Raw genomic sequence first — 25,660 nt, 5'->3', positions numbered from 1 at the left:
ATTCCACTTCTACACATCATGACATATTAACAACCTGTACTCGACGAGAGCTGGTATACGTTGAGCTTAAAGTGGATATCGTTTTCACTCGACCAAGTGCTCCTGCCCTTTGACTCGGTGCATCTGCACAACCCTGCGAAAAACCCAGCCGGTAACCCAAGGCCTCCTGGTCCGAACGCAGCTGTGCATTCTGGGACAGATCCACCCTCCTGACAAAGAGCTCAGTGTGCTTCAAGGCCTCCTCGCACACCACAGCACGTCCTAATCCAGACTCTTCATCATCTTTTGTCCACTAAGATGTAATAGATCTGCACTTCTGAAAGCAATAGTCAAGCAGGCTGGCCAATAAGGCGAGCACAAGTGGAGGGGGGGCTTTGTAACAGAACTCAATGAGGAGAAGCTTATTCTCCTTCCCCCATTTTTTTTTTTGTTATTTATTGAGCGGCGAGGTTGTTTATCCTCCCCTCAGGACTGCCTTCCCCCCACCCGAACTCTCCAGCGACTGGTGGCGCACAAGACATGACAAGAAATTTAAACAAACGAGCAATCTGTACACCCTCTTCAGAGCTGCTGCACGTTTAATGCTCTGAGGAGGAGACTGTGCACTTTGAAGAGCATTATAGTCGAACGGACACCTCCTTTTCCTCAGCTCACAGCGAGGAAGCCGCATTGTCTTCCGAGGGCGGCAGAGGTCGCCATTTGAATGAGCGGCTTTGGTGTGTGTGTGTTGACAAAGAGCTCATCTGACAAAGAGCCAATGTCTACTGCCGCAGAACCCTGCTGAGTAAATCCTGCACAGCATAAGGGATATTCGGGTAGTGAACGTTCCCCCTTACGTTGCAAAAAAAAAAAAAAACCTCCATTTTGAGGGCTAGGCTTTGTTTAAACGGACATTCTGATGTCTGGGTCTGACCGTACGATTATCAGGAGGGGATGAAAAGCTGTTGTGATTGTGAGCGCTCGGAGCCGTGTGTCAGCAATGAAGGATTTTTGGCAGGATCGCAACACAGGTGTTAACGCAACAGCGGCCAAAATCTCAGCACTCCACCTTTTCCCTGCTAAGCGCACGGTGTCCAAACAGGACCTCTCCACCTCAGGGCAGATCTGTGTGTTGTGATCAGTCACTCTAGAGGCATGACGTCTTGTTGCTTAACCAGGACCTGACAACTGGACATCCAATTGTCTAGAATTGCAATATCCCTGTGCCAAAGAGATTGTGTGCTGGAAAATGAGGGTTACCTGCTGTTTTCATGATATCTACCATGTCAAGTTATAGGAACTAAGCTGCAAAAGTATGTAAATGTGAAGTAATATCGTGTTAAGTATTAAAATATTTACCTAATATGTTAAACTTTACACGAATAAGGAAATCCAGGAAATATTACAGTGTTTTAAATGAATCATTTCCAAGTTATTTCTTGCAAATTTATACTTAAATGTAATAAAAAAAACATAATTGATGTTTTTATACAATTTGTGTTTATATTGTACACAGAGATGATGATAATAATAATAATAATAATAATAATAATAATATGATTAATAATAACAATAATATGATTAATACCAAGATTAATAAAAATAATAATACAAAATAATAATAAGGATAATATGATTAAAACACTAAGATTAATAATAACAACAACAACAATAAAAATATCAATAATTATTATTATTATTTGTATTTTTTATAATAATTTGTTTATATAATATATGATTAACAGTAAAAAGATTATTAATAACAATAATAATAATATGGTTAATACAAGGAAAATTAATAATAATAATAATAATAATAATAATAATAATAATAAAATAAATAATATTAATAATAATAATAATAATAATCATCATCATCATCATCATATGATTAATACAAAGATTTAATAATAATAATAATAATAATAATAATAATAATAATAATAACGATGATAAATACTAAGATACGATTAATACTCAGAAAATTAATAATAATCACAATAATGATAATTAGTTTTTATAATAATTTGTTTATATAATGTATGATTAATACTTAGTTTAATAATAATAATAATAATAATAATAATAATAATAATAATGAGAGGAACATAATTGTGTATTAGTCTTATCACAATACTAAAATTTCGATACGATACCTTACAATATCTGTACTATTTCCGATACTGCAAGGATAATGATAAATACAGAAAATTAGTAAATGTTTAGCATTTTATTTAGTAATTATGTCAATTAAACTTATATTAAGAGGTGTTAAGTAAAGACATTTTCAAATTATTAAACTGCACTCAACCCTTAGCCCAGACAAAAGGTTTTAGAAAAGGTCAGGATCTTGAATTCCTAAGGGCAATTTCTCTCATCAGCTAATCTGTCAGAGGAAATCCCTGAGCACGAGCTCATTTCATCAGTCCTACACGGGACATGGACCATGAATAACCGCCTCCTCCAGCATCAGAATACTCTTCTGCAAATTTGTATTCATGTTCCATATGAATGATAATTTCTTCTTGCTTAAGAAGAAAAGAAAGACTGTCTAATTAAACCGAGTCGCTGTGCCGTGTTTCACTTATTATTTCTAATCATTAAATTCCTCCTCATGTTCTTGATGGAGAATGAGCCAAGAGAATTGTTCTGATCATCCAAACGTTCACCATGCATTCAAAGCCAAACACTGTGAATGATAAGAGTTTCACTTTCTGTTCGTTAACGGACTAAACTTGAGCTCCACAAACACGGCAATGAAAATCAAGCCAATGCTATTTGAAATTATTTTTAAGAAGTGGTATTGTTTTAAATGCAAGCATCATTGATCTGGGCGATTGGGTTCAATGCATCAGTTTGACTGGAGTTGATTGTGATGTCAGTCTGCTCTCCTCTCAGACAGTACAGGATCTCATTTTGTGTGATTGACAGATATTGGCTGCCGACTGCTCAGTGTGCGGCTTTAACTGCTGGTGAGGAAACCCTCCATGAGAAAACAGAGGAATTCTGTAGGAAGGCTCTGTAAATGAAAGTCAGATGGCAGTTCGAAAGAGTGGTTGTATGACGATGTAAGGTAAAAAAAGAAGAAAAGTCAACCAAGTCAAGAGAGAAAATGGTCCGTTTGATCGACATCACAATCACAACATGCTGATGGCTTCATGTGGGTGTTAGTCATGAGATTGGACATAATGTTTTACACCACTGTCATTATAACCAACTGAGGAACGTTGAGGGAAGAATGGATTGTCTGACAGGCAGGAGGATGATTGATTGACAGCATGACAGATTGATGAAAAGACAAAATGCGACAGAGAGGAAAGGAAACACCCCTATTAGATTGAAAGAGGATCAGGGTTTTGACATACACCTCACAAAAATGAGAACATTTGGAAATTGTCAAGATATTATCATTTACATATAGAAGACATTTACATACAGAAGGCTTAAAGGTACAGTAGTAAGGACAGCTGGTGACTGTAGCTATAAAAATATTAATAAGCATATGCAGTTGAAATCAGAATTATTAAAGATTATTTTTCTTTTCTTTTTTTTTTATATTTCCCAAATGATGTTTAACAAAGCAAGGACATTTTCACAGTATGTCTGATAATATTTTTTTTCTTTCAGAGAAAGTCTTATTCGCTTTATTTTGGCTAGAATAAAATTAAGAATAAAGTTTTTAGTTTTTTAAAACCATTTTAAGGTCAAAATTATTAGCCCCTTCAAGCTAGATTTTTTTTCGATAGTCTACAGAACAAACCATCGTTATACAAAAACTTGCCTAACTACCCTATCCTGCCTAGTTAACCTAATTAACCTAGTTAAGCCTTTAAATGTCATTTTAAGCTGTATAGAAGTGTCTTGAAAAATATCTAGTCAAATATTATTTACTGTCATTAAGACAAAAATAAAATAAATCGGTTATTAGAAATGAGTTATTAAAGCTTTTATGTTTAGAAATGTGCTGAAGGAATCTTCTTTCCGTTAAACAGGAATTGGGAACAAAAATAAACAGAGGGGCTAATAATTCAGGGGGGCTACTAATTCTGATTTCAACTGTATAGTGGACAAAAAGGAAATTGTGTTTCAGGCCATAAATAATCTAGTTTTTTAACAGTAACACAATATCTCACAATATAGTTAATTCAACAGGCAGTTTTCATAAAGTAAATCGACAAAAAGTGATATAATAAATATAGTGAAGAACTTTTAATTTCTGGAGCTCGTTAAATTGGATCATTGCAGATATTTTCAAACTCCTTTTGGCTGAGCTGATGTCAATATCTTTTCTGTTTTTGTGTTTTTGAGAAGTGTTAATTTACAAGTTAATTCACAGGTTTCAGATTATTATTTCTGATAATTGTTAGCTTCACACAATTAATTGAAATTAGACTTGTGATTCTATGACCCAATTGATGCTTTGTTCCTAGATAGAACTACATTTATTTTGTACATTTTTTAGTGCATTCCAGCAATAACCCCCTGAATTTCTCATGAAGCAGGCACTAGGACTCAGAAGGAGGCTGCTTGGCAGAGATATTGTTTAAAAAAAAAAATAAAAGGATTAACAGAGCAGATACTAAATTAAGCTTTGTATAATTAGCATCACAGTCAACAAGTCAATACTTTTTTCCTATATTCAGATCAATATATCAAACATGACCAGAATTTTATTACATAACTTCATGTAATGTACAGCTGAAGTCAGAATTATTAGCCCCCCTGAATTATTAGCCCCCGTTTATTTATTTTTTCCCAATTTCTGTTTAACGGAGAGAAGATTTTTTTCCAACACATTTCAAAACATAATAGTTTTAATGACTCATTTCTAATAACTGATTTATTTTATCTTTGCCATGATGACAGTAAATAATATTTTACTAGATCATTTTCAAGACACTTCTATACAGATTAAGGTGACATTTAAAGGCATAACTAGGTTAATTAGGTTAGCTAGGAAGGATAGGGTAATTAGGCAAGTTATTGCATAACGATGGTTTGTTCTGTAGACTATCAAAAAAATACAGCTTAAAGGGGCTAATAATTTTGACCTAAAATGGTTTAAAAAAAAAAAAAAACCTGTTTTTATTCTAGCCGAAATAAAACAAATAAGAGTTTCTCCAGTTTTTCCTAGTGTAATGTGTTACATCATTACACCTCAGTATGATGACCTGATCTAACTACGAGTGCTGTAGGTACTGCATGTGAGGTAGCCATGTCCACTTATTTACATTTTAACATTTTCTAATTTTCAAAGTATTTGCTTAGTCATATCTGAAATTATCCTAGGAGGAGTAAAACAGCATTTTTAAGCATCTCACGTGTTACATACAATCGAAAGCATCTTATAAAAAGCAGAAATGAGAAATGCGTCAACAAATGCATTAACCTCACAATTTGCTAAAAAAACATTTTTGTTTGTTAAAAAAGTACATTTTTTTCACTTCGAGTGCCTTGGACTTTGATTGCATTGTTTAACCTCACAATTATTGGTGTTACTCTTGCATTATTGCAACTATTTTCCACTTTTCACCGATTAAGCAAGATAGAGAGCCTATCTAAAGTGACTGATGACTTTTTGTACAGATGACCAGAAGACCAAAAAGAGACCTTTTCATCCAAAAATTGGTCATTTCTAGAATACCACATCTTCACAATGTCCCACAAAAAGGCCAGCCAAACGTATGAGAGAACAGCAGAATGCATACAGTTATCATACAAAAAAATATTACTGATGTTGGTGCAAAAAGATGTAAATATGTGAAATATAAATTCAGTCTCTGAGCTCAAATAAACAACAGTCCTGCCGGTTACAGCGACAACTCTAAATGTGCCATATCAATATGATTAATGAGCCGCAATCGATTGCGTTTTGTCCTTAGTTTTAATCAGCCTCAATCTGCTATGCAAAACAGAGATAACAAGTGTCATTTGTAACCAATTTAATAGGCTCAGAAATTCAATGGATTTTTACATGCTGTAGACATGATCTTATTAGCGCTAAGACTCGCCTAATTGATGCAGAGACAACAAAGCCTAGCGGAGATCTGTGCGGACATGAAAAATCCTGAAATGTCTAGAAGATGCAAGCTGGCATGTCAAATATTTCCATAAATCTGTCAAGAGATGTAAAATGTCACACCTACTCAGCACACAGCAATTATCAAAGTCTAGAATCGCAAGACATAGCCTTAGGTCATGCCTACTTCAGTCTGTGTATGCGTGTAAAAGTTTGTCTGTAGTTGCGAGTGCTGTTTTTTTCCCCCTCTTAAATGTCCTAAATAATAAAGAGAAACATGAGGGCATTTGAAGTCTTCTGATGATTTGAGATGGTCTTAAATCACTCTGACCTAATGATGGGTTTAGAGATTTTAAAAGAAATAATGATTTTTCATAATCAGGAATTTATATCTCACAATTCTGAATTGATGTCTTGCAGTTCTGGTTTATCACTCACAGATATTAGATTATTTCTTGCAATTTCAAGTTTATATTTCACAATTTCATACATCTCATAGTTCCTATATCTCACAATTCCTAATTTAAAGCTCAAGTCAAAATTATCAATCCATTCTGTGACATTTTCAAATATTTTGCAAGTGCTGTTTAATATACAGAAGATTTAATAAACAGTCCCATTTCTAAACATTCATCCGTTCATTTTCCTTTGGCTTAATCTCTTTACTTAACAGGGGTCGCCATTGTGGTATGATCCACCAACTTATCCAGCATAGGTTTTACACAGCGGATGCCCTTCCAGCCGCAACCCAATACTGGGAAACACACATACCCATTCATTCATACACACATACACTACTGGAAATTTAGTTTATTCAGTTCACTTAAACCACATGTCTTTTGCCTGTGGGGAAAATCGGAGCACCCGGAGAAAACCCACACCAACAAGGGAAGAACATGCAAACTCCCAAGAGAAATGTCAACTGAAGCAGCGAAATTCTTGCTGTGAGATGACAGTGCTAACCACTGAGCCACAGTTTTGCCCACATTTTACAACATAATAGTTTAAATCACTAATTTAATTTTCTTACAATTTTTTGTTAGTTTTTTTCCCATGGTGACAGTACATAAAAATATTTCTTAAAGGGGCTAAAAACGCTGACCTTAAAATTTGTTTTTAAAAGACTGAAGACTTTCTTCACAATAAAAAATATTAAATTTATCACTGTAAACATTTCATGGCTACATTAAACATAATTATAACAGGGTTTTTGCTGGTTTCACAAAGTCAAATTTAAGACTTTTTAAGACCATAAAGAATAAAAGATTTTAGACTTATATAGGACTAAACCAGGGGTGGCCAAAGTTTTTCCTATAAAGGGATAATACAACTAATTTGATTAATGGCCAAATTTATACCAAACTATATTACAATAAATTTGCCAAGGGCAATTTGCAAATTTATTCAATAATACTTCAGAAAAAAAACTTTAAAAAGTTGTTTTAAATAATATTAACTAACCCAGTATCATTTTTAACATTTAATAATGAATTTATTACTGTAAAAACATAAACAATCACATTTATAATGACATTTATAACTAACACAATCGAGTTCAATGCTGAACACACTAGTCAAGCTGCTATTGATTTGCTCACAGATGACTTGTGCATTGTCCTCTATCTGTCAAGTGACAGTATTTACATTTTAAAAGTCTGCTTCACTTACAACATTTATTTGAATCAATTCATTTCAGTTTTTTGTGTCTCATCGATAAAGCAAAGAAACAAAAGGTTATGTTAAATTCAAAACGATGATCTCTGACCTCCCCATCTGTTTCCCTCTCTTTTCAGATGGGACAGTGGACCAATCAAAAGGTTACCATGGGCCAACTTCGGCCCGCAGGCCCTACTTTGGGCAAGTCACTAAAGAAGGCTATACACTAAAGATTTTTTGATGCCCCATAAGGAAAAATGTACTTGCCCTATCTAATATGAATATATAGTTATTTATTAGCCACATATTTTAAAGAATGTGTCAAAACAAGCAGACCCTAGTTATATACATATGTTTTAATTAACAACATAATAAAACTCTTTAAAAAGTAAATGTATGCACAAAAGATTTTATTCAGATGTATTTGTTGGTGTTTTTATGCGTGTTGGATTGATTGTACATAAACAAAGGAAAATTAAGACCCATTGTAATGATTTTAGACCAAAAAGACAATATTTCAGTCAAGTTAATTGTAATTTAATAATAATTTATTTAATAATAATAATAATAATAATAATAATAATTTAACAATACTTTAATTTAGTTATTAGAATTTAATACAGTAAGATACTTTTTATAAAGAATAATATATTTGATAAAGAATAACAAATTCACAAGATGGTTAATAACATTGCCTTTAACTGAATATCTAGTAATAACTGTAATATAAAATTTTTGTAATGTAATATAATTTTTTTACGTGTTGAATGTCAAATTATTAATATTATTAAAACAACATACTATATTATTGTTTTCATTTGAATATATGTTTAAGATAATAATAGAAATTAAATAAAAATTATTAAAAAACACTTTTTCCATCAATTCAGTGCAAGTTATAGTAGGCTAAGCTATGCCTGCATACAGACATCCAGTTTACATGTGTTTGTGTACAGCAGAGCAAAGCTGAAACGGAGATGCTTGAAAAAACAACTGAGTAGGACGACAGATTTCATACTCTGCAACCTGATATGAGCCAGTCTAATAGAAAACTGCAGACTGCCATCAGAAAGACAGTGGGAGACCCCCGGAACAATGAAGAGCCAGACAGAAGGACAGACAGACTGTGGTTGTGTCACCGCGGTGTCTTTTCTCCTCACCTGTTTGATGCACAGCAGCCTGTCATTGGTCTGCTGTATGTGCCTGTCCATTGAAGGAATCGAGTTCATCTTGACTGCTGCCTCTTTCTCTCTACCTGGAAGCCATTAAAGTTCTTCTCTCTGGGAAAAAAATGGACAGACAAAGAGAGGAGTGTGTCAGGCTGAGAGAAAAACGAGAGAGCACTTGAGCGCAAATCTGTGGTCTCCTCGCACGCTCAATGAGGCCCTGAAAGACACTGAGTGCTCCGATGACATTTCAGGAGTGGGTGAGGAGTCGTCGTCCCATCCATCTTTTCATGCTGTAACTCTGACAATCCTCTCAAAGCAAAAGTGCCAAAAGGGATCTTCAGAAATTGCTAGCAAAATAAACGGCACAACTCATAGACAAACACACATAAACACAAAAAACATCACTGCTTGTTCAAATCAACCGGTGAACCGGAAGTTGCTAAGACTTATTTCTGTATGTTTGATGCACTTCCAACTGAAATAGAATATTAAGTGGGGAACCGGACTTGCTTTCGCACATCATTCCCTGGTAGCAAATTAACAGTAATGCCCCATTCACATGGGGTGTCAGCATCAACGCTTCCTATTCACTTTGAAAGGGTGATGTCAGGCATTGTCGAACTGCATTGAGGATCCATCAGTGCCGCTTCAGTGTCATTGCTCACTGCAGAAGTTGGGAATTTCTCAACTTTTCAAGCGCCAACGGGCATGTCAGCCAATCAGATGGCTTTATGAAAATACCCCACCTTAAACAGAAGACGATTATGAACTAATTCGATTGGCTGACGTTTTTCAGACATTTTTCTCAATTGATTATGTAACATGAATTAACTGTTCATCTACAAATAAAAATATATGCTTCAACAGTAAACGTTGCCAATTTTCATTTCACTTTGACTTAAAAAAATAAACCGAATTAACTAAATTCTTTTTTAAAAAATTCATTTATTTGTATTTAATCTGCTTAGTTTTGTAAAATATTATATTAGCTAAATTATTTTGTGTTGAAGGATTGATGAGTATAAACAATTTTTGCTGGCATAACCACTCTGATCTCACAAGAAAACGTAACTATTTGACGTTTTGTCAGTTTAGTGGCTAAATTATGTGAATTCAAATTCAGTCGTATAAAAATGTACAATTTTAAAAAGGTGTGGCATCCAACCCCGCCCCTAAACCCAACCCTCATTGAGGGAGAAGCAAATCGTACAACATAGTATGAATGGGATCACACTAATTCATACGAATTAGCCACTAACTCAAAAAGTTACGAATTGCCATGAGATGGTGTTGGCATAACTAAAAACATTAGTAGATTTGTAGTTCCCAGAATGCTTTGTGCGAGAATGCATTAAAGGCATAAGCTGCATCCCAAATGAAATACTATACACTTTCACACAGCATAGTATATGTATGTAAAGTCGTCATAAATGGAACACTAGCGTTTTTTTAAGTGGAAATTTTAAATGTTTCCCAGATGACGTTTGACTGTTGCCAAATCAGTGAAATAAATGACCAAACTACCAAAAATTAACTGCTACGAGTATACCCACATTCATCATCGAGAGGCGGTAAAAAAAAAATCACTCTCGTAGAAGAGTTTAGCTTTCACAATCCAAAATAAATAACATAATCCAACATCAGTGCCTGAAAGCTCCTCCCCTTCTGCTATGTGAGCAAAGCTGCGATTGTTGAGGGTGTGAAGTGTCCATCATTCCATAATTCATTTTAACAATTGAATAAGTGCAGCACACGGGTATTTAAAGTGCACATTCTATTCAGAATAAAATGAAAATTTCAGTGTAGAATAGCATAGAATAGTGCATATGTGATTTGGGATGCACCTCTAGTTCACCTAAAACTAAAAAAATAAATCTGTTTCATCCTTCACTTGTTTCAAAACAGTTTCAAATTATTTATTCTATTGAACACAATCTAATAAACTAGCAATTGACCTCCATAGTGTTTCTTTCCTAGTACGAATGCCAGTGGTCATTGGCCTCCAACATTCTTCAAACTATTTTCTTTTGCGTTCAACAGAAAAACAAATCTCAGAAAGATTTGAAACCTTTCGAGGGCGAGTACATTTTCACTTTTGGTTAAACTATCCCCTAAACAGTGAAAAATGTTGACAATAAGAGAGTTTTGATTAATGAGAAGAGTTTTTTTTGCAGTTTTACTAGCGTTCAATGAAAGATTTGAGATGTGAGGTTATGACTGTGCAGAAGAAGAGATGCTCATGCTTGTGTTTGGCAGCTTAATTAACAACATTTATGTTTTTTTGCTTCACTCAATGAGCAGCAACGGCCTCAATGCCAGTTCTGAGATCTCTTTTTAATTGCCTAGTCCATGTAACACATAAAAATAACAACAATTATTAAACTTGTTGTTACATTTCCACAGCAATAGTTAGCAAACCATTCTGGCTGTCCAAATTAAGTAAATTAACTTTAATTGGCTCAACAAATGTAAACTGTGTTCAAGTGAATTAATAAAAACCTTAAACAGAAATCATTTGATCTCATTTGTTTCAAAATGAATTCCAGTTGCCCAAATTAAGTTGAAATAACATCATTCTAAAGCGTGGAAATCTGAGTTATAATTGTATTGTTACACCAACAATTTATTTTCCTGAGTGTGGATAAATGGTGTGTGCATGTGTGTGCTGGACGAAAGAACCGTGACCAATTACAGACCTCCACAAATGCCTGAACAACATCAGTGAGTCTATTACACGCTGTTAAAGGTATTAGGCCTTACATTCAAGGTTATCAATTTAGCCGCCGTGGGTTGATTTACTGTTGCGTTCGCTGGCAAATAAACACGAAGCCTCGTGGCCAGCACTGTAACTCACTACAGCGACATGCGGAAAGATTAATTGGTAAAGAACTGGAGTGTCAGGCCTTCATCTCTCATCTGACCACTTTATTGCCTTCACTCTTCAAATTCCAGGGCACAAATGCGAGGGGGGAAAAAAAGCAGGCAGACATTGAAATTCCCCCGCCACCCACTGCAGAGGTCTGATAAAGCTCTCTTTAAATGCCTCTGCTGTGTGCGTGACGGGACAGGGAGCGTCTCTGGCTCTCTGGAGGGTTAGACGGTGCCCTATATATGTTAAAGCAGTCGGTGCATTTCAGGAAGTGATGTAGAGACAGGTATTAGGAGTGCTTTCTTAAGCCCGCATGAAATGTTTAAGCACGTAAGTCACGGGTGAGGCGAGATGGGCCATACCTGCAGAACAGAAGAGTGCTGGAATAAAAAGCTCAGAGATGTAGAAAAGCACAGCATGCTCTCATTTCAGCTCGAGTCTACAGTAAAGGTATAACTGGCTGTGAATATCGCAAAACATTTTGTCTCAGTATTTGTATTTTTTTGGTAAAAAACACACACACAAACTTTTATTGTATTAATTTGAACATTTTACATTATAATAATAATAATAATAATAAAAACAACATAAACATGAATAATAAGAAGAAGAACAATAATAATAACAACAACATGACTAATAATAATATTAATAATACTAATAATAATAATAATAATAATAATAATATGAATAATAATAACAACATGACTAATAATAATAATAATAATAATAATAATAATAATAATAATAATATGTATAATAATAATAATAATAACATGAATAATAATAACATGAATAATAATAAACAACATGACTAATAATAATAATAATAATAACAACAACAACATGACAAATAATAACGATGTCAATGATGATAATGACAACAATAATAATAACAATAACAATTAAAACATCAATAATAATATAATAAAAATGTTGTTGTTATTTTTAATAATAATATTAATAGTGTTATAAGTAATAATAGTACTACTACTAATTATAATAACAATATTAATAATAACATTAATAATAGTAATGATAATAATAACAACAACAGAAACAACAACAGCAACATTCATAATTTTGTTTTTTATTATTATTATTGTTGTTATTATTATTATTAACATACATCATATTAATATTGTTATTAATAATAAAATTATCACGACAAAAAAAAAAGAAAAGAAAAAATATATATATTATATATATATAATTTTGTTTTTTCTTTGACAAAATTTATCAGGACACATTCTGATGAACATAAAAAGAGCAAGTGTGTGTGGTCACAATTCCCCAAGGCTTCATGATTGTAAAAAGTGTTCCCATCAAACCCAATGCAAAATCACTCCTGATAAAAGTGTTTGCCAAACGCAGTCAATCGGATGCTAAACGCTCAGACAGGACTCAGCTCTGTAGGTCTGTGTATCTGCAGTGCCAGTCAAAGGCCAGCAGGAGTCTCTCTCTATTCTCCTGCCACCCCGACCATCAGCACCACCACAAATAACTGCTGAGTGTTCCTTTAAGCCTTTACAAGCGCTACAAATCCTCAGCTCCAAGCCACTAACAGGGAACGCTCAAACCAGAGGCTCGCCGCTCTGACCTTGTGACTATTGATTAACCATTTCCCTCCTCACCCCGCTGTCACTCTCACCTCCAGCTAGCAGAAAAGAAAGACTAGAGGAGGAAAAGACGACTCGCACTCTCCTTCTGGTTTTTCTCTTGCTAGATGTTTTTGATTGGTGCGCAAACTGTGAGCTGCGGGCTTGAAGAGGCTGATGATGACGACATGAAAACATTGGTGCGGCTGCTGAACATCCTGATGTGTGACGTCAGAGAGTCCAGATCTGCACACAGCTTGATCCTGCATCCTTCTTTCTCTCTCTCCCTCCCTTTCAGCCCTCAGGCAATGAAGGCTGAAAAAACAGCAGTTATATAACACACCAACTACCTCAATGAAAACAAACTCTTGTTCTCGTTATTCAAAGAGAAGCAGAAGCTGGCTGTGAAGTCACTCTAGACAAAGTTTACAGTTAGGTAGTTGACTTTGCTGGGTAGCATTTTGGAGTATTTCACTGCTCTTGGTACTGATTACCTCAAATCACATATCCACTAATATAACAACTACTATTGTTATTTTAAAATAATAAAAATAATAATACCAACATGAATAATAATCATAATAATAATAATAGCAATAATACTGATAATAACATGAATAATATTATTAATAATAATAATAACAACAACATGAGTAATATTTTGTATTATCCCATAATAATATTAATAATAAAAATACTGATAATAACGACATGAATAATAATAATAATAATAATAATAAAAATAATAATAATAATAATAATGACTATTAATACTACCACTACTAATAATAATAATAATAATAACAATAATAATAACAATAATAATAATGACATTACTATTAATAACAATAATAATAATAGTAAAACATGAATAATAATAACAACACAAATATTATTGTATTATTATTATTATAATAAATATACTACTACTAAAACAATAATAAAACAAATAATAATGCAATTATTATTATTATTATTATTATTATTATTTAAAAATTAATATTATTATTATTATTATTATTATTATCAATAACAACAACAATACTGATTATAATAACAATAATAAAGATAAACATGAGTAATACCAATAATATTAATAACAAAAATATCATTATTGTATTATTATTAATATAAATATACTACTACTAAAATAATAATAATAATAATAAAACAAAAATGCTGCTACTACTACTACTAATAATATTTTTCAAGATTTTTTAAAGATATCTTGTACTGGAAGAAATAATAGAAATAAGAATAAGAAATAATAATAATAATAAAAAATACGAAGCAATGTCTGTTTTAAGTAACCAATATAATTTTTATAAAACAATATTTTGTGGAATTCCTACCACCACACCATACAAAAAGAGATAAAAAGCTGATATGCAGATATTTAGAAGTACATCAGCCAGGTACAGAATACTAAGTAAAATGAATAAAATCTGATTAATTTATTATTATTATTATTATTATTATTATTATTATTATTATTATTATTACTATTATTATTATTAATATTATTATTATTATTATTATTATTATTATTATTATTATTGTTGTTGTTGTTGTTACATTTATATATCTTCTTAGTAATAATCATATTATTATTAGTTTTTTATTTTTGTTGTTATTGTTATAATAATAATAATAATAATAATAATTATTATTATTATTACTACTACTACTACTACTACATTTATTCATTTTCTTAGTTTTAATCATATTGTTATTAGTTTTTTTATTTTTGTTATTAGTATTAATCATTATTATTATTATTATTATGGAAAAAAACACAAATGTGGAATTATATTTTGTGTTCTATTATATGTTATATATTATTTATTGTTTTAGTGAACATGCAAGTAAAAGTATGCATTTGAGTATTTATAGCAGTGTCAGTTGGATAACAATTTTATAAATTACTGTGCAGTATAGTGAGAACAACAGTTAATATTTTATATTAAATCAAGTATTTTTGCCCTGTTTTAGTTTTTATAGAAACATCTAAGCATTTAATATACATTTACTTCAGAAGGAGTATCTCTAATTTAATCAACATTAAACTTTCTTTTAAGATAAAAATCTCTAAAGAATTTTTTCTCAAAACAGGAGAACATATCTACAAGTGGGGTTACAAATAAATTAATTAATTAATTAATTAAAATAATATATATATATATATATATATATATATATATATATATATATATATGTATATATATATATATATATATATATATATATATATATATATATATATATATATATATATGCATAAAAAACTTTTTTATTATAGTTTTCAAAAAAACAAAAACAATAATTGCATTAATTTTGTATCTTGTACTGGAAAACATGGATTTTGTTTTCTACTTTTTGTAGTTGAAACTGATTGTCTGTTTTGATAAACCAGTATACTTTTTTAAAAACAATAATGGAATTCCTACCACCACGCCATACAAAAAGCGATAAGAATCTAATATTCAGGTATTTAGAAGTTCATTAACCAGGTACAGAACACATAGTAAAATAAATAAAATCAGATGAATGAGATTAGACATAATTCATACTGTCAGAACAAAAACTAAAGCAAGAAAGTGAAGTATAAAAATATTGAAGAAAGAGTCTTTAATCTTCAGAAAGGTGGGGTCAGACAGAGGGCTGAGAGAGAGAAAGAGAATTATCTCTCCATAATCAGACACACGCCGCATGAGTGAGTTTTGCATTTCCACTCACGCTTGACTCCCTTTTTCAAAGGCAGCTCTCTATAAATACCATCAGTCTCTCTCTTGGGTTAAGGACAGGGATTGAGAGACTGATACCAGCCTACAACACAACTCAAGAAAAAGGCCACGCTTAAAAGACTGATCATAATTACAGCTCGCTTTAAGATGCAACCAAAGAGACCTTCACAAAGCAGACCATCTGGTGTCAACGTCTCATTCGGCAAATTAATGTGTGCCATAAAATGTAGTTTTGCATTGTATTTGATCATATACTTGATCATGTTTTAATATGCCATTAAAGGAACAGTACACTCAAAAATGACAAGTTTGGCATCATTTGTTGTTTATTTTTCTGAGGACACTTTTTAAAAAAATGTTACCAAGACTATACAGTCAAAATGATTAGTCCTCCTGTGATTTATTTTTTTTCAAATGTTTCCCATACTATGTTTAACAAAGCAAATCAGAAATTTTCCACAGTAATTCCTATAACAATTTTTTTCCTTCTAGAGAATCTAGAGCAGTTTTTTTAAAACATTAAGGTCAATATTATTAGCCCTCTTAAGCAATTTATTTTCAGATTGTCTACAGAACAAACCACTTTAAAACAACTATTTGCCTAATTAACCTAGCTAGGCCTTTAAATTGCACTAAAGTCGAATACTAGTATCTTGAAAAAAATCTAGTAAAGTAGTGTGTACTGTCATCATGGCAAAGATAAGAGAAACTAGTAATAAATGAGTTATTAAAACTATTATGTTTAAAAACGGGTTGAAAAAAATCTTCTTTCCATTAAACAGAAAACATTCAGGAGGCTAATAATTCTGACTTTAACTGTATATATAGGAATATAGCATACTATATTTCATTTTATAGTTACAATAACCAATATCAGTTTGATAAAATCACTATATTTTGTGAAATTTACATTATCAAACAATAAAAAAATGAGATGATGTTCTGATATCCTGGTATTAAAGTGATAGTTTACCCAAACATTTAAATTTGTTGTTAATTTAAGGTGTAAATAAATGTATACATTTATGTATACAATACATAATGTATACAATACAAAACTAATACCTATGGATGGTAATCATATAACGTGTTATTCTAAAGTAAAACATCATGTAGGAGATTATTACCCTAAATCCACAGCCTCTGCTTTACTACAGAAGAAATAAAAGTGTCACCTACATGGCCTGAGGGAGAGTGAATAAAAGCTCATTTTCATAGGTGAACTATTCATTTAAAAAGTAAATCAGTAGAACGTCCCTGAACATAAACCTAAAGAAAAAAAGTAGTATAAAGAGCTTATATACTGCCAATTTTATAGAATCAAGATCATTAATTCTGGAAACTAATACAGGGATCAGTTTTCAAATCAAAACATCTTATTAAACTCATCTTCATTTCCAGGTGCACTTCTGGACATTACGCAGCACCAGCCAACCAGATTGAAACTGCCGATTTCACAGTATGCCTCGTGGGTCAGTGAATGACTGTAGGCGTTCTGTGGGTGTATCGTATGAGCCTAGCAGAACCTGCTTGGGTTCAGCATGGCTGATCAGAGAGCGGTCGTGCTATAGGTCAGAGCGCCTGCACAGAGAAGACAGAGGGACGAATCTCTGCACCTGTTGAACACCACAGCTGAACAGCAGAGAGGAGAGAGTCAACTGAAAGTGCGTTTGACACCATATTCTGCCTTCTGCTCACATCTACTGTCACAATCTTTCACCTGTAGTACCACCAAAAACATTCACATACTTGTACTATTGTTTCAAAAATGAAGCCTTTCTAATGTTTTTAAAGTCTTTTTTGGAATTTGAGCTACAATAGAAAGAGTCAGAATTTTGATTTTTTTGAATATATACAGTTGAAGTCAGAGTTATTAGCCCCCCTGAATTATTATCCCCTTGTTTATTTTTCCCCAATTTCTGTTAAACGGAGAGAAGATTTCTTCAACACATTTCTAAACATAATAGTTTTAATAACTCATTTCTAATAACTGATTTATTTTATCTTTACCATGGTGACAGTAAATAATATTTGACTAGATATTTTTCAAGACACTTCTATACAACTTTAAGTGACATCTAAAGGCTTAACTAGGTTAATTAGATTAACTAGGCAGGTTAGGATAATTAAGCAAGTTATTGTATAATAATGGTTTGTTTTGTAGACTTTCGCAAAAATATATAGTTTAAACGGGCAAATAAATTTGACCTTAAAATTTTTTGAAAAAAATTTAAACTGCTTTTATTCTAGCCAAACTAAAACAAATAAGACTTTCTCCAGAAGAAAAAAATGTTATCAGACATACTGTGTAAATTTCCTTGCTCTGTTAAACATCATTTAGGAAATATAAAACAAAAAAAAGAAAGAAAAAAAAAAGTGGGGATTAATAATTTTGACTTCAACTGAAGGTAACTTTTCAGCAGCTATTATTTCAGTCTTGATGCCCAGTGTTGTATGATCTTAAATCATTTATCTGAATAAATGTTACCTTTAGATAAACATTTATCTAAAGAATTGTTTATCTAAATAAATGTTATGGCGGAATGAACCGCCCACTTATCCAGCAAGTTTTTACGCAGCGGATGCCCTTCCAGCCGCAACCCATCTCTGGGAAACATCCACACACATTCACACACACACTACGGACAATTTAGCCTACCCAATTCACCTGTACCGCATGTCTTTGGACAGTGGGGGAAATCGGAGCACCCGGAGAAAACCCATGTGAACGCAGGGAGATACACACAAAAGTGTTCTTTCAACTTATCTCTTATATACAGCACTTGGGGATTTTTGGAAAAAGAATGACAGTTTCACAGCTGGACTAATGATTTCGCTGAACTGTTACATATATAAGTACCACTTGAAAACATTAAGCTTTTGTTCCATTTATCTGAGAATGTAATATTTCATTTAAAAACATAATCCATGAGCATATCATCGTTTACCAAGCCACAGCGTATAAGCACACACACACTCAAACTTGCCCTTAACTATTTTACCAGACAACATATAACTTTACCTATAGCTGAATCTCAAAAACAAAGTTAAAAATGACAGACAACCAAGCACATGACCATATACTGTTCTCCCTCTCAATTCATTTTCCTCATTTGTGTGTGAGTGTAGAAGCGGTGAGCTGGACAGTGGCCCCTGCAGACCAGCACAAGGCAGTGTTTGTTATGTGAGTCCACAACGGCAGCGTAAAGGCTCTCCACTGCTCTCTATTGTCCTGACCTAAAATGTGCCGTAATCTCCAGAGCAGAGTGTCTCAGGCACCATATGTGTATGTGCTGGCCTCCTCCTGCCCCCATCTCTCCTTCTTTCTTTTCCCTCTCCTTCTCCCCCATTCTCTCCTGCCACTCAATCCGCCCCTCCTTTATCTCTCTCTCTCTCTCTCCGGAAGCGAGGCTCGCACTCCTTTAACAGGCTGGGGAATGGATTCATTTCATCTAATGTGGTTTGGTCTGAAGCAGAGCCACTCACCCTGAGCAAGAGGCTCCCCACTGCAGTCATGTGTTTTCATACAAGCCAATCAACACTCTTCAGTCTCCCCCCTCCTCTCTCTCTCTCTATTTATTTCTTTCAGTCGTTTTACCTTCCTCTTACTCTCAGGCTGACTCCCCCTCTTTTCCGCTTTCACCCTCCTCCCTCCTTTTCTTCTTTACATCTGCCTGAGGCTTTCTGTTTCATTCTGGTCACAAGGCAGTGAGACTCCAGTCTGCTTTTCTGTCCCTTCACCTCTCTCTCTCTTCTCTCTGCTCACCTCGCTTTAATTTCTTCTTTCTGTTCCCCTTTCTCTACCTGTTTCTCTTTCTCATTATTTGTTGGGATCTTGCTGCTGGAACAGAAGGTTGTTGTGGCCCATCTGTGAGCTGATGGAGAGAGGAGGGCATAAGGACAAACAGACAGAAAGGCAGATTTCAGGCACAAACTGCACCCCATTCACAATTTTAATTAGTGGCCGACCATTACGGTCTTCCAGTATTATGCTTGGCATGTGATGTTACTACTTTTTCAAATAGTGTTTTTATCACATTTACAAAAATATTTCGATATTATTTTTTAAATATCCATGTTATATAATATAAATTTTCCACCAAAAGCATTCACAAACTTGTTTGAGTGTTTAGAAATCTTCAAAATCAGTCTTTTCATTTCAAATTTGATCTTGATTTATTCAAATATACATGTAATGTTTCAGCAGCTATTACATCAGTCTTGATCTGTGTTGTATGATCTTTGAGAAATCATTCTAATATGTAATATTTGGTGTTCAGGTATCATTTATCGAAATAAATGTTACTTAAAGTAAATTTTATGAAAGGTTTAGAATTTTTTAAATATTTCCCAAGTGAGGATGTTCAATAGATTAAGGAAATATATAAATTATATATTTCTTTCCTTGTGGAGAAATCCTGGAATAAAAGCAGCCTTGAAAGGTTAATATCATTAGCAGGGGAAGATTTAGTGATTTGCGTGCCCTACACTGTAAAATATTCCCAGAATGTCACAATATGTTACTGTAATTTTGCATAGTAAATCACATTATTATCACTTTACAAGACTTAACTCTTTTTTTTTTCTTTCTTACAGCAAATTACCATTAAAAAGGGCTATATCTTTTACATGTTAGTTATAGGAATTCCTACAAACTTGATTTTATTCAACATAGAAATGAACACACATGAACTTTTATGCTAGTACAGGCCCTTTTTGGTATTTAGAAATACTGGTATTTTGTACTACCTTCCTGTAATTTACTGTGAATTTACCCACAGTACCTTACAGTGAAAGTAATGAAATTATTAGCCAGTAATTTACTGTAAATGTAAGGTTGAATATTTTACAGTTTAAGAAATTCCAGCCATAGGGCCCAACAGTCCTAAAATGCACCCTTTTCATTTTTAATTAATTTGTGTTTATTTAATTGTTTTTTATATCCCTCAAACTTCTTTTATACGTTTTCTCTTAATGCCATCTCTACATTTTAAATGATTAGTTTTCTTAAAATGAGTTTACAACTAACAATGATAATGCATTTTTTAAATAAATTTGACAGCTGGACTGCTCCATGTTTGGGGGCGGTGGACAATGTTTTTTACATTATTACATTACATCATTATAATAGTATTATATAACAATAAATATTAAAGAATATTTAATTACATTAAAGTTTTAATTGTTTGACTAGCATCATACAAAATATGATAGAAAACAATGTTATATATAGTTTACAGGTATAAGTTATGCTTCTAGATATTTATTCTAGACATTTATAATAAAAAATTATATTCCTGGGCCCCTAAGCGACAGCTTACCTCACTTATTGGTTAAATCCGCCGCTGATCATTAGTCCCCTTAAGATTTTTTTCATCCCGATTGGCTGCAGAGCTTGCCTAATTTACCTAAATTGTCTAATTAACCGAATTACCTTGTTAAGGCTTTCTATATATTTATTTTTAAAATATATATATATATATATATATATATATATATATATATATATGTTGGCAAATGTAAATTTAATATAAAATTAAATTCATGCAAATAATAAAATATTGTTTATAAAAAATAATCCTAATTGTTTTACATTTTTGATTGCTCATGTTTTACTTTTTATTTCATTAAAAAATTTAATAAATACAAAAATGTATAAAAACATTATTAAAAACATCTTTATTTATATATATATATATATATATATATATATATATATATATATATATATATATATATATATATATATATATATATTATGTAAAAATAAATAATAAATGATTAAGAATAGATTAAATGTAAAAAATACATTAGTAAATTTCTTTTTATTTTATTTAAATAATAAAATAATAAATATAATAAAATATATAATTTTTGTCTTTATTTTATTAATTTTATTTTTTAGTACTTTTTCCTATTTACATTTATCATTTTTTATCATTTTATTATTGTTTTATATATATTTATATACAATTGATATTTATTTTTTGTCAATGCTTCTCAAAATAACTTCAAGTACCAAACCAATACACACATACAAAAAAGTTTATTATCTACAGTATTTCAATATTATTTTTTACAACAAAAAATGTTAACTGACACTGATTTAACAGCCACCCATATTATAATTCAAATGAATGCTCACACCTGATATCATTCAACACTGATTCTTCAGCCACTGTATTTCCTCACAATTCCTTTACACGTCTGTAGAATCGGATCGACCTCAGTGGGTTTGACCTTGCCCTTGAGTAGGTGAATGAAAAGCACATCACTAACAGAGGGCGAGTGTATGGCCGCCCTGAAAATAATGTCAAGCCAGCGTTTCCTGTGTGCGGTGAGCAAAATGGATCCTGGCCTCATACTGATCCGCTGCTGGGCCGCTGTGCAGATAATATCCACTTTAATTTCTCACCTGAGGGGAAGATCTTCTCACGAGGGAGCTGCTGACAGCCATTTTTCATCAGCTCACCGCATGATGCCAACACAGAGTCACCTTTTTCTACTAGTCTGGAGTCAGTTCGGAATTTTGTTTTTGCTTTTTTAGGCTATGCTCTTTTAAGCATAGAAGTTTTTAAAATGCTGACATTTTCAACATTTTTCAAATGCTACACAATATAAGTATAATAATATAAGTTTGAAGCTCCTAAAAGTTGAAAACATCTGCATTTACTAGTAGGAATGTAATGATTAACCGAGTTCACTATTATTAACCGTACTTTAATTCGTCACGGTTTATTAATTGCAAAGCTTTCTCAACACTGCGTTTCTGCACAGAACAAAACTGCTGCAACTAAGCCAAATTATGCCAACTATGCGCTTTAAAGTTCTGAGCTTGTACATCAAAGCTTATACCCACACACACTGAATTAACTATAGCTGAGACCGTTCACATTTCACATATTTTGCGCTTGCAAGTTCTATATTTCCAATGAAGGCATACGGCTTGCACATACATTTTGGGAAAAGGGGCAGATATATATATATATATATATATATATATATATATATATATATATATATATATATATATATATATATATATATATATATATATATATATATATATATATTTTTTTTTTTTTTTTTTTTCATCTATTTTACTGCTGGACCGCTCCATGATGGACATTATTTTTTATAATAATGTTATTAATACATAATACATTATTATACTAATATTATACTTGATTGTATATCAAATAAAATTTAGTTACGTTAAAATTGTATTAGTAACTTTCACCATACAAAATATGGTAGAAAACTATGTTATATATAGTTTTCTAGGTAGAATTTATACTTCTAGATATTTATTGGGGGTCCCCTGGGGTCCTAAGCGGCCTTGCTTATTGGTTAAATCCGCCCTGATTGGGATGAATGCGCACAAGGCACGTGAGAAGCGAGCGGCACAACGTGCTGGCGCTTTCCAGGCATGCCCATTTAAAAAAATGCTGCGAGGGCACCACGAGTCACATGCCAAGATCTGAACGGTCAGCTAAATACTTTATATAGAATAAAAAAAATTTTACTCCAAAGAGGGAAAAAAATAAGAAATAAAAAGGCACAGTTAAGAACAGTTAAGTAATATTACACAAACAGGTTCAGAAACCTTTGACACTTTTGTTCTCTTTAAAAGAAAAATACTTAGCTAATGTGTAATTAGACTGAGATTTATTTATTTATTTATTGTTCTGTCATACAGTGTAAAATTATTATTTTTTTCACTTATTTTAAGTTAAAAGAGAAATGGACTATTGTTTGTTTTTATTATTATTTTGTGCTGATTTGTTTAGTTACTGAGCAGCAATAAATAGCACTTTAAAATATGTGATTTTCATGTGATTTTCAAAACTAGTAGTGTTTTGAAATTAATGAATGCAAAATAATCGTGATAACCCTGAAACCAAGATTATTCCTCAGACTATACTCGTACAACCAAAATCTCTAATCATTGCATCCCTATTTACAAGCAATGGCAGTTCTAGGGGATGGTTAGGGTGGGCTAGCGCCCCATGTAAACTAGCTTGACCACCCCTCCCTGTAATTTAGAAAGGAACATTGACAACAGCATTATATATATATATATATATATATATATATATATATATATATATATATATATATATATATATATATATAAAATTCATATATACATATGTGTCTATATACAGTGTCTATATACATTTCCCTCAGAAATGTAGGAGCAAAAATTGCCTTAGCATTTGCACACAAGTACACCATCAGTCTTTAAAATCAATTAATTAGCAGATATAAAAAGAAAATGAACTCCTTTCCACTTGCAATTAGCCCTGTGGCTTGTCTGCTTCCCAAAAACCAGGCAGCCAGTTTGGAAATCGTCTGCAGCTGTTAAACTATTTGATATTAGAGAGCGTTTGGCGTCTATAAATATTGAACAGCAGTACGGTGCCAGGGGTCTCTACAATGGCAGGTATGTGTCACCAGATACTCCAGGACAATCCCATCATGCCATGAATACGCTGGAGGGGGGTGGGGGTTTGACAGAGACTGTGTTTCTGGGGTGTTTGATGAACTCACACTCCTTCTGCTCTCATTCCTCAGTCTGTTCACTTCAGCTCTGATTCACAGCGCAGGTTCGAGAGCGGAGCTGTGAAAAACTCCAGCTATCTTAGATAAGAGCTCTGTGTGGCGCTTGGCCCGTCCAGCTCCAGACAGCAACAAATCACCATGTGCATAATTCACAGTTTAACCCTTCGCTCTTATCAACACACTGGCCAAGACTTTCAGGCATGGCTGTTGGTGTGTGTGTGTGTGTGTGTCTTTGTGAAGCTGAGTAAAAGCATGTCCAGCATTCCTGACAGTCTTCTCTCAGCCTCCTCTGGCTCATCCTGAGATTCGCTCATTTGTCAGAGTTCGCCAACTGCCGGGCCTGGATGGTCCTGTGTAAATAAACCAGGAAGAGCTTCCAAACCGCTTAGAGTTCAGGTGGTAGGAGTTGTAAATCAGCAAAGACGATCGAGTCTCCTACTGGTGGAGCAGTATTTGGTGTGATTCTTCTCCCTCTATAAAACAATGCTTCTTAAACTTTTCAGGTAATGAAAGTGTTAAGCTGTCAAGCAAAACGATGGAAAAACTACCAACCAACTCTAAACGATAGCCAATGATTTTAACTAATGCACATCTTAACGCCAAAAGCCTCCTGTTTATCAATCCATAACACAATATTAAATCTAATCAATAACAAATTTACAAACTTTTTGTTATAGTTTCATTAAATATTTATTTATATTAAAGGGTGCTTTTATACATAAACTGCATAAAATCAAAAGTTTTTTTCTATATATTTTATACACAGCAATATTATTAAAGGGCACCTATGACGAAAATCTTCTTTTGTAAGCTGATTTGACAGAACTGCGTGTAGGTATTGTCCACAGTCATATTGGATTTTGCATATTGGATATTGGATATTGATTGGATTGGGTTATTTTGTACATTACATAACGGATGAAAATACAGCAGTGGATATTAATGTGTATGCAGTCACATTAGCTGTGCAAAAAAAAGTGCAAAGTTAAACGTGTGCGCTGTGTGTGTTGCAGAACACGCAGAAAGACTTGAATTAACTCCACAACAAATACATCAAATAA

At 32.7% G+C, this 25,660-nt stretch overlaps 1 protein-coding gene across 5 annotated transcripts in view; it reads right to left on the bottom strand.

Moving 5' to 3' along the window:
- Positions 1 to 25,660, bottom strand: part of zmiz1a (zinc finger, MIZ-type containing 1a) — a 249,704-nt gene that overhangs the window by 63,867 nt on the left and 160,177 nt on the right. For 4 of the 5 annotated variants that reach the window (XM_087278069.1, XM_087278070.1, XM_087278071.1 and 1 more), the window contains exon 5: positions 8,815 to 8,934. In XM_087278069.1, coding sequence (XP_087134195.1) covers positions 8,815 to 8,883 — 69 coding nt within the window. In that variant the 5' untranslated portion in view covers positions 8,884 to 8,934. 5 annotated transcript variants of the gene reach the window in all.

This window comes from Danio rerio, chromosome 13, assembly GCF_052040795.2.
Source record: "Danio rerio strain M-AB ecotype USA chromosome 13, GRCz13ab, whole genome shotgun sequence".
Classification (NCBI taxonomy): domain Eukaryota; kingdom Metazoa; phylum Chordata; class Actinopteri; order Cypriniformes; family Danionidae; genus Danio; species Danio rerio.
The sequence above is the reverse complement of the archived record's forward strand: the minus strand, read 5'-3'. Positions and strand labels throughout refer to the sequence as shown.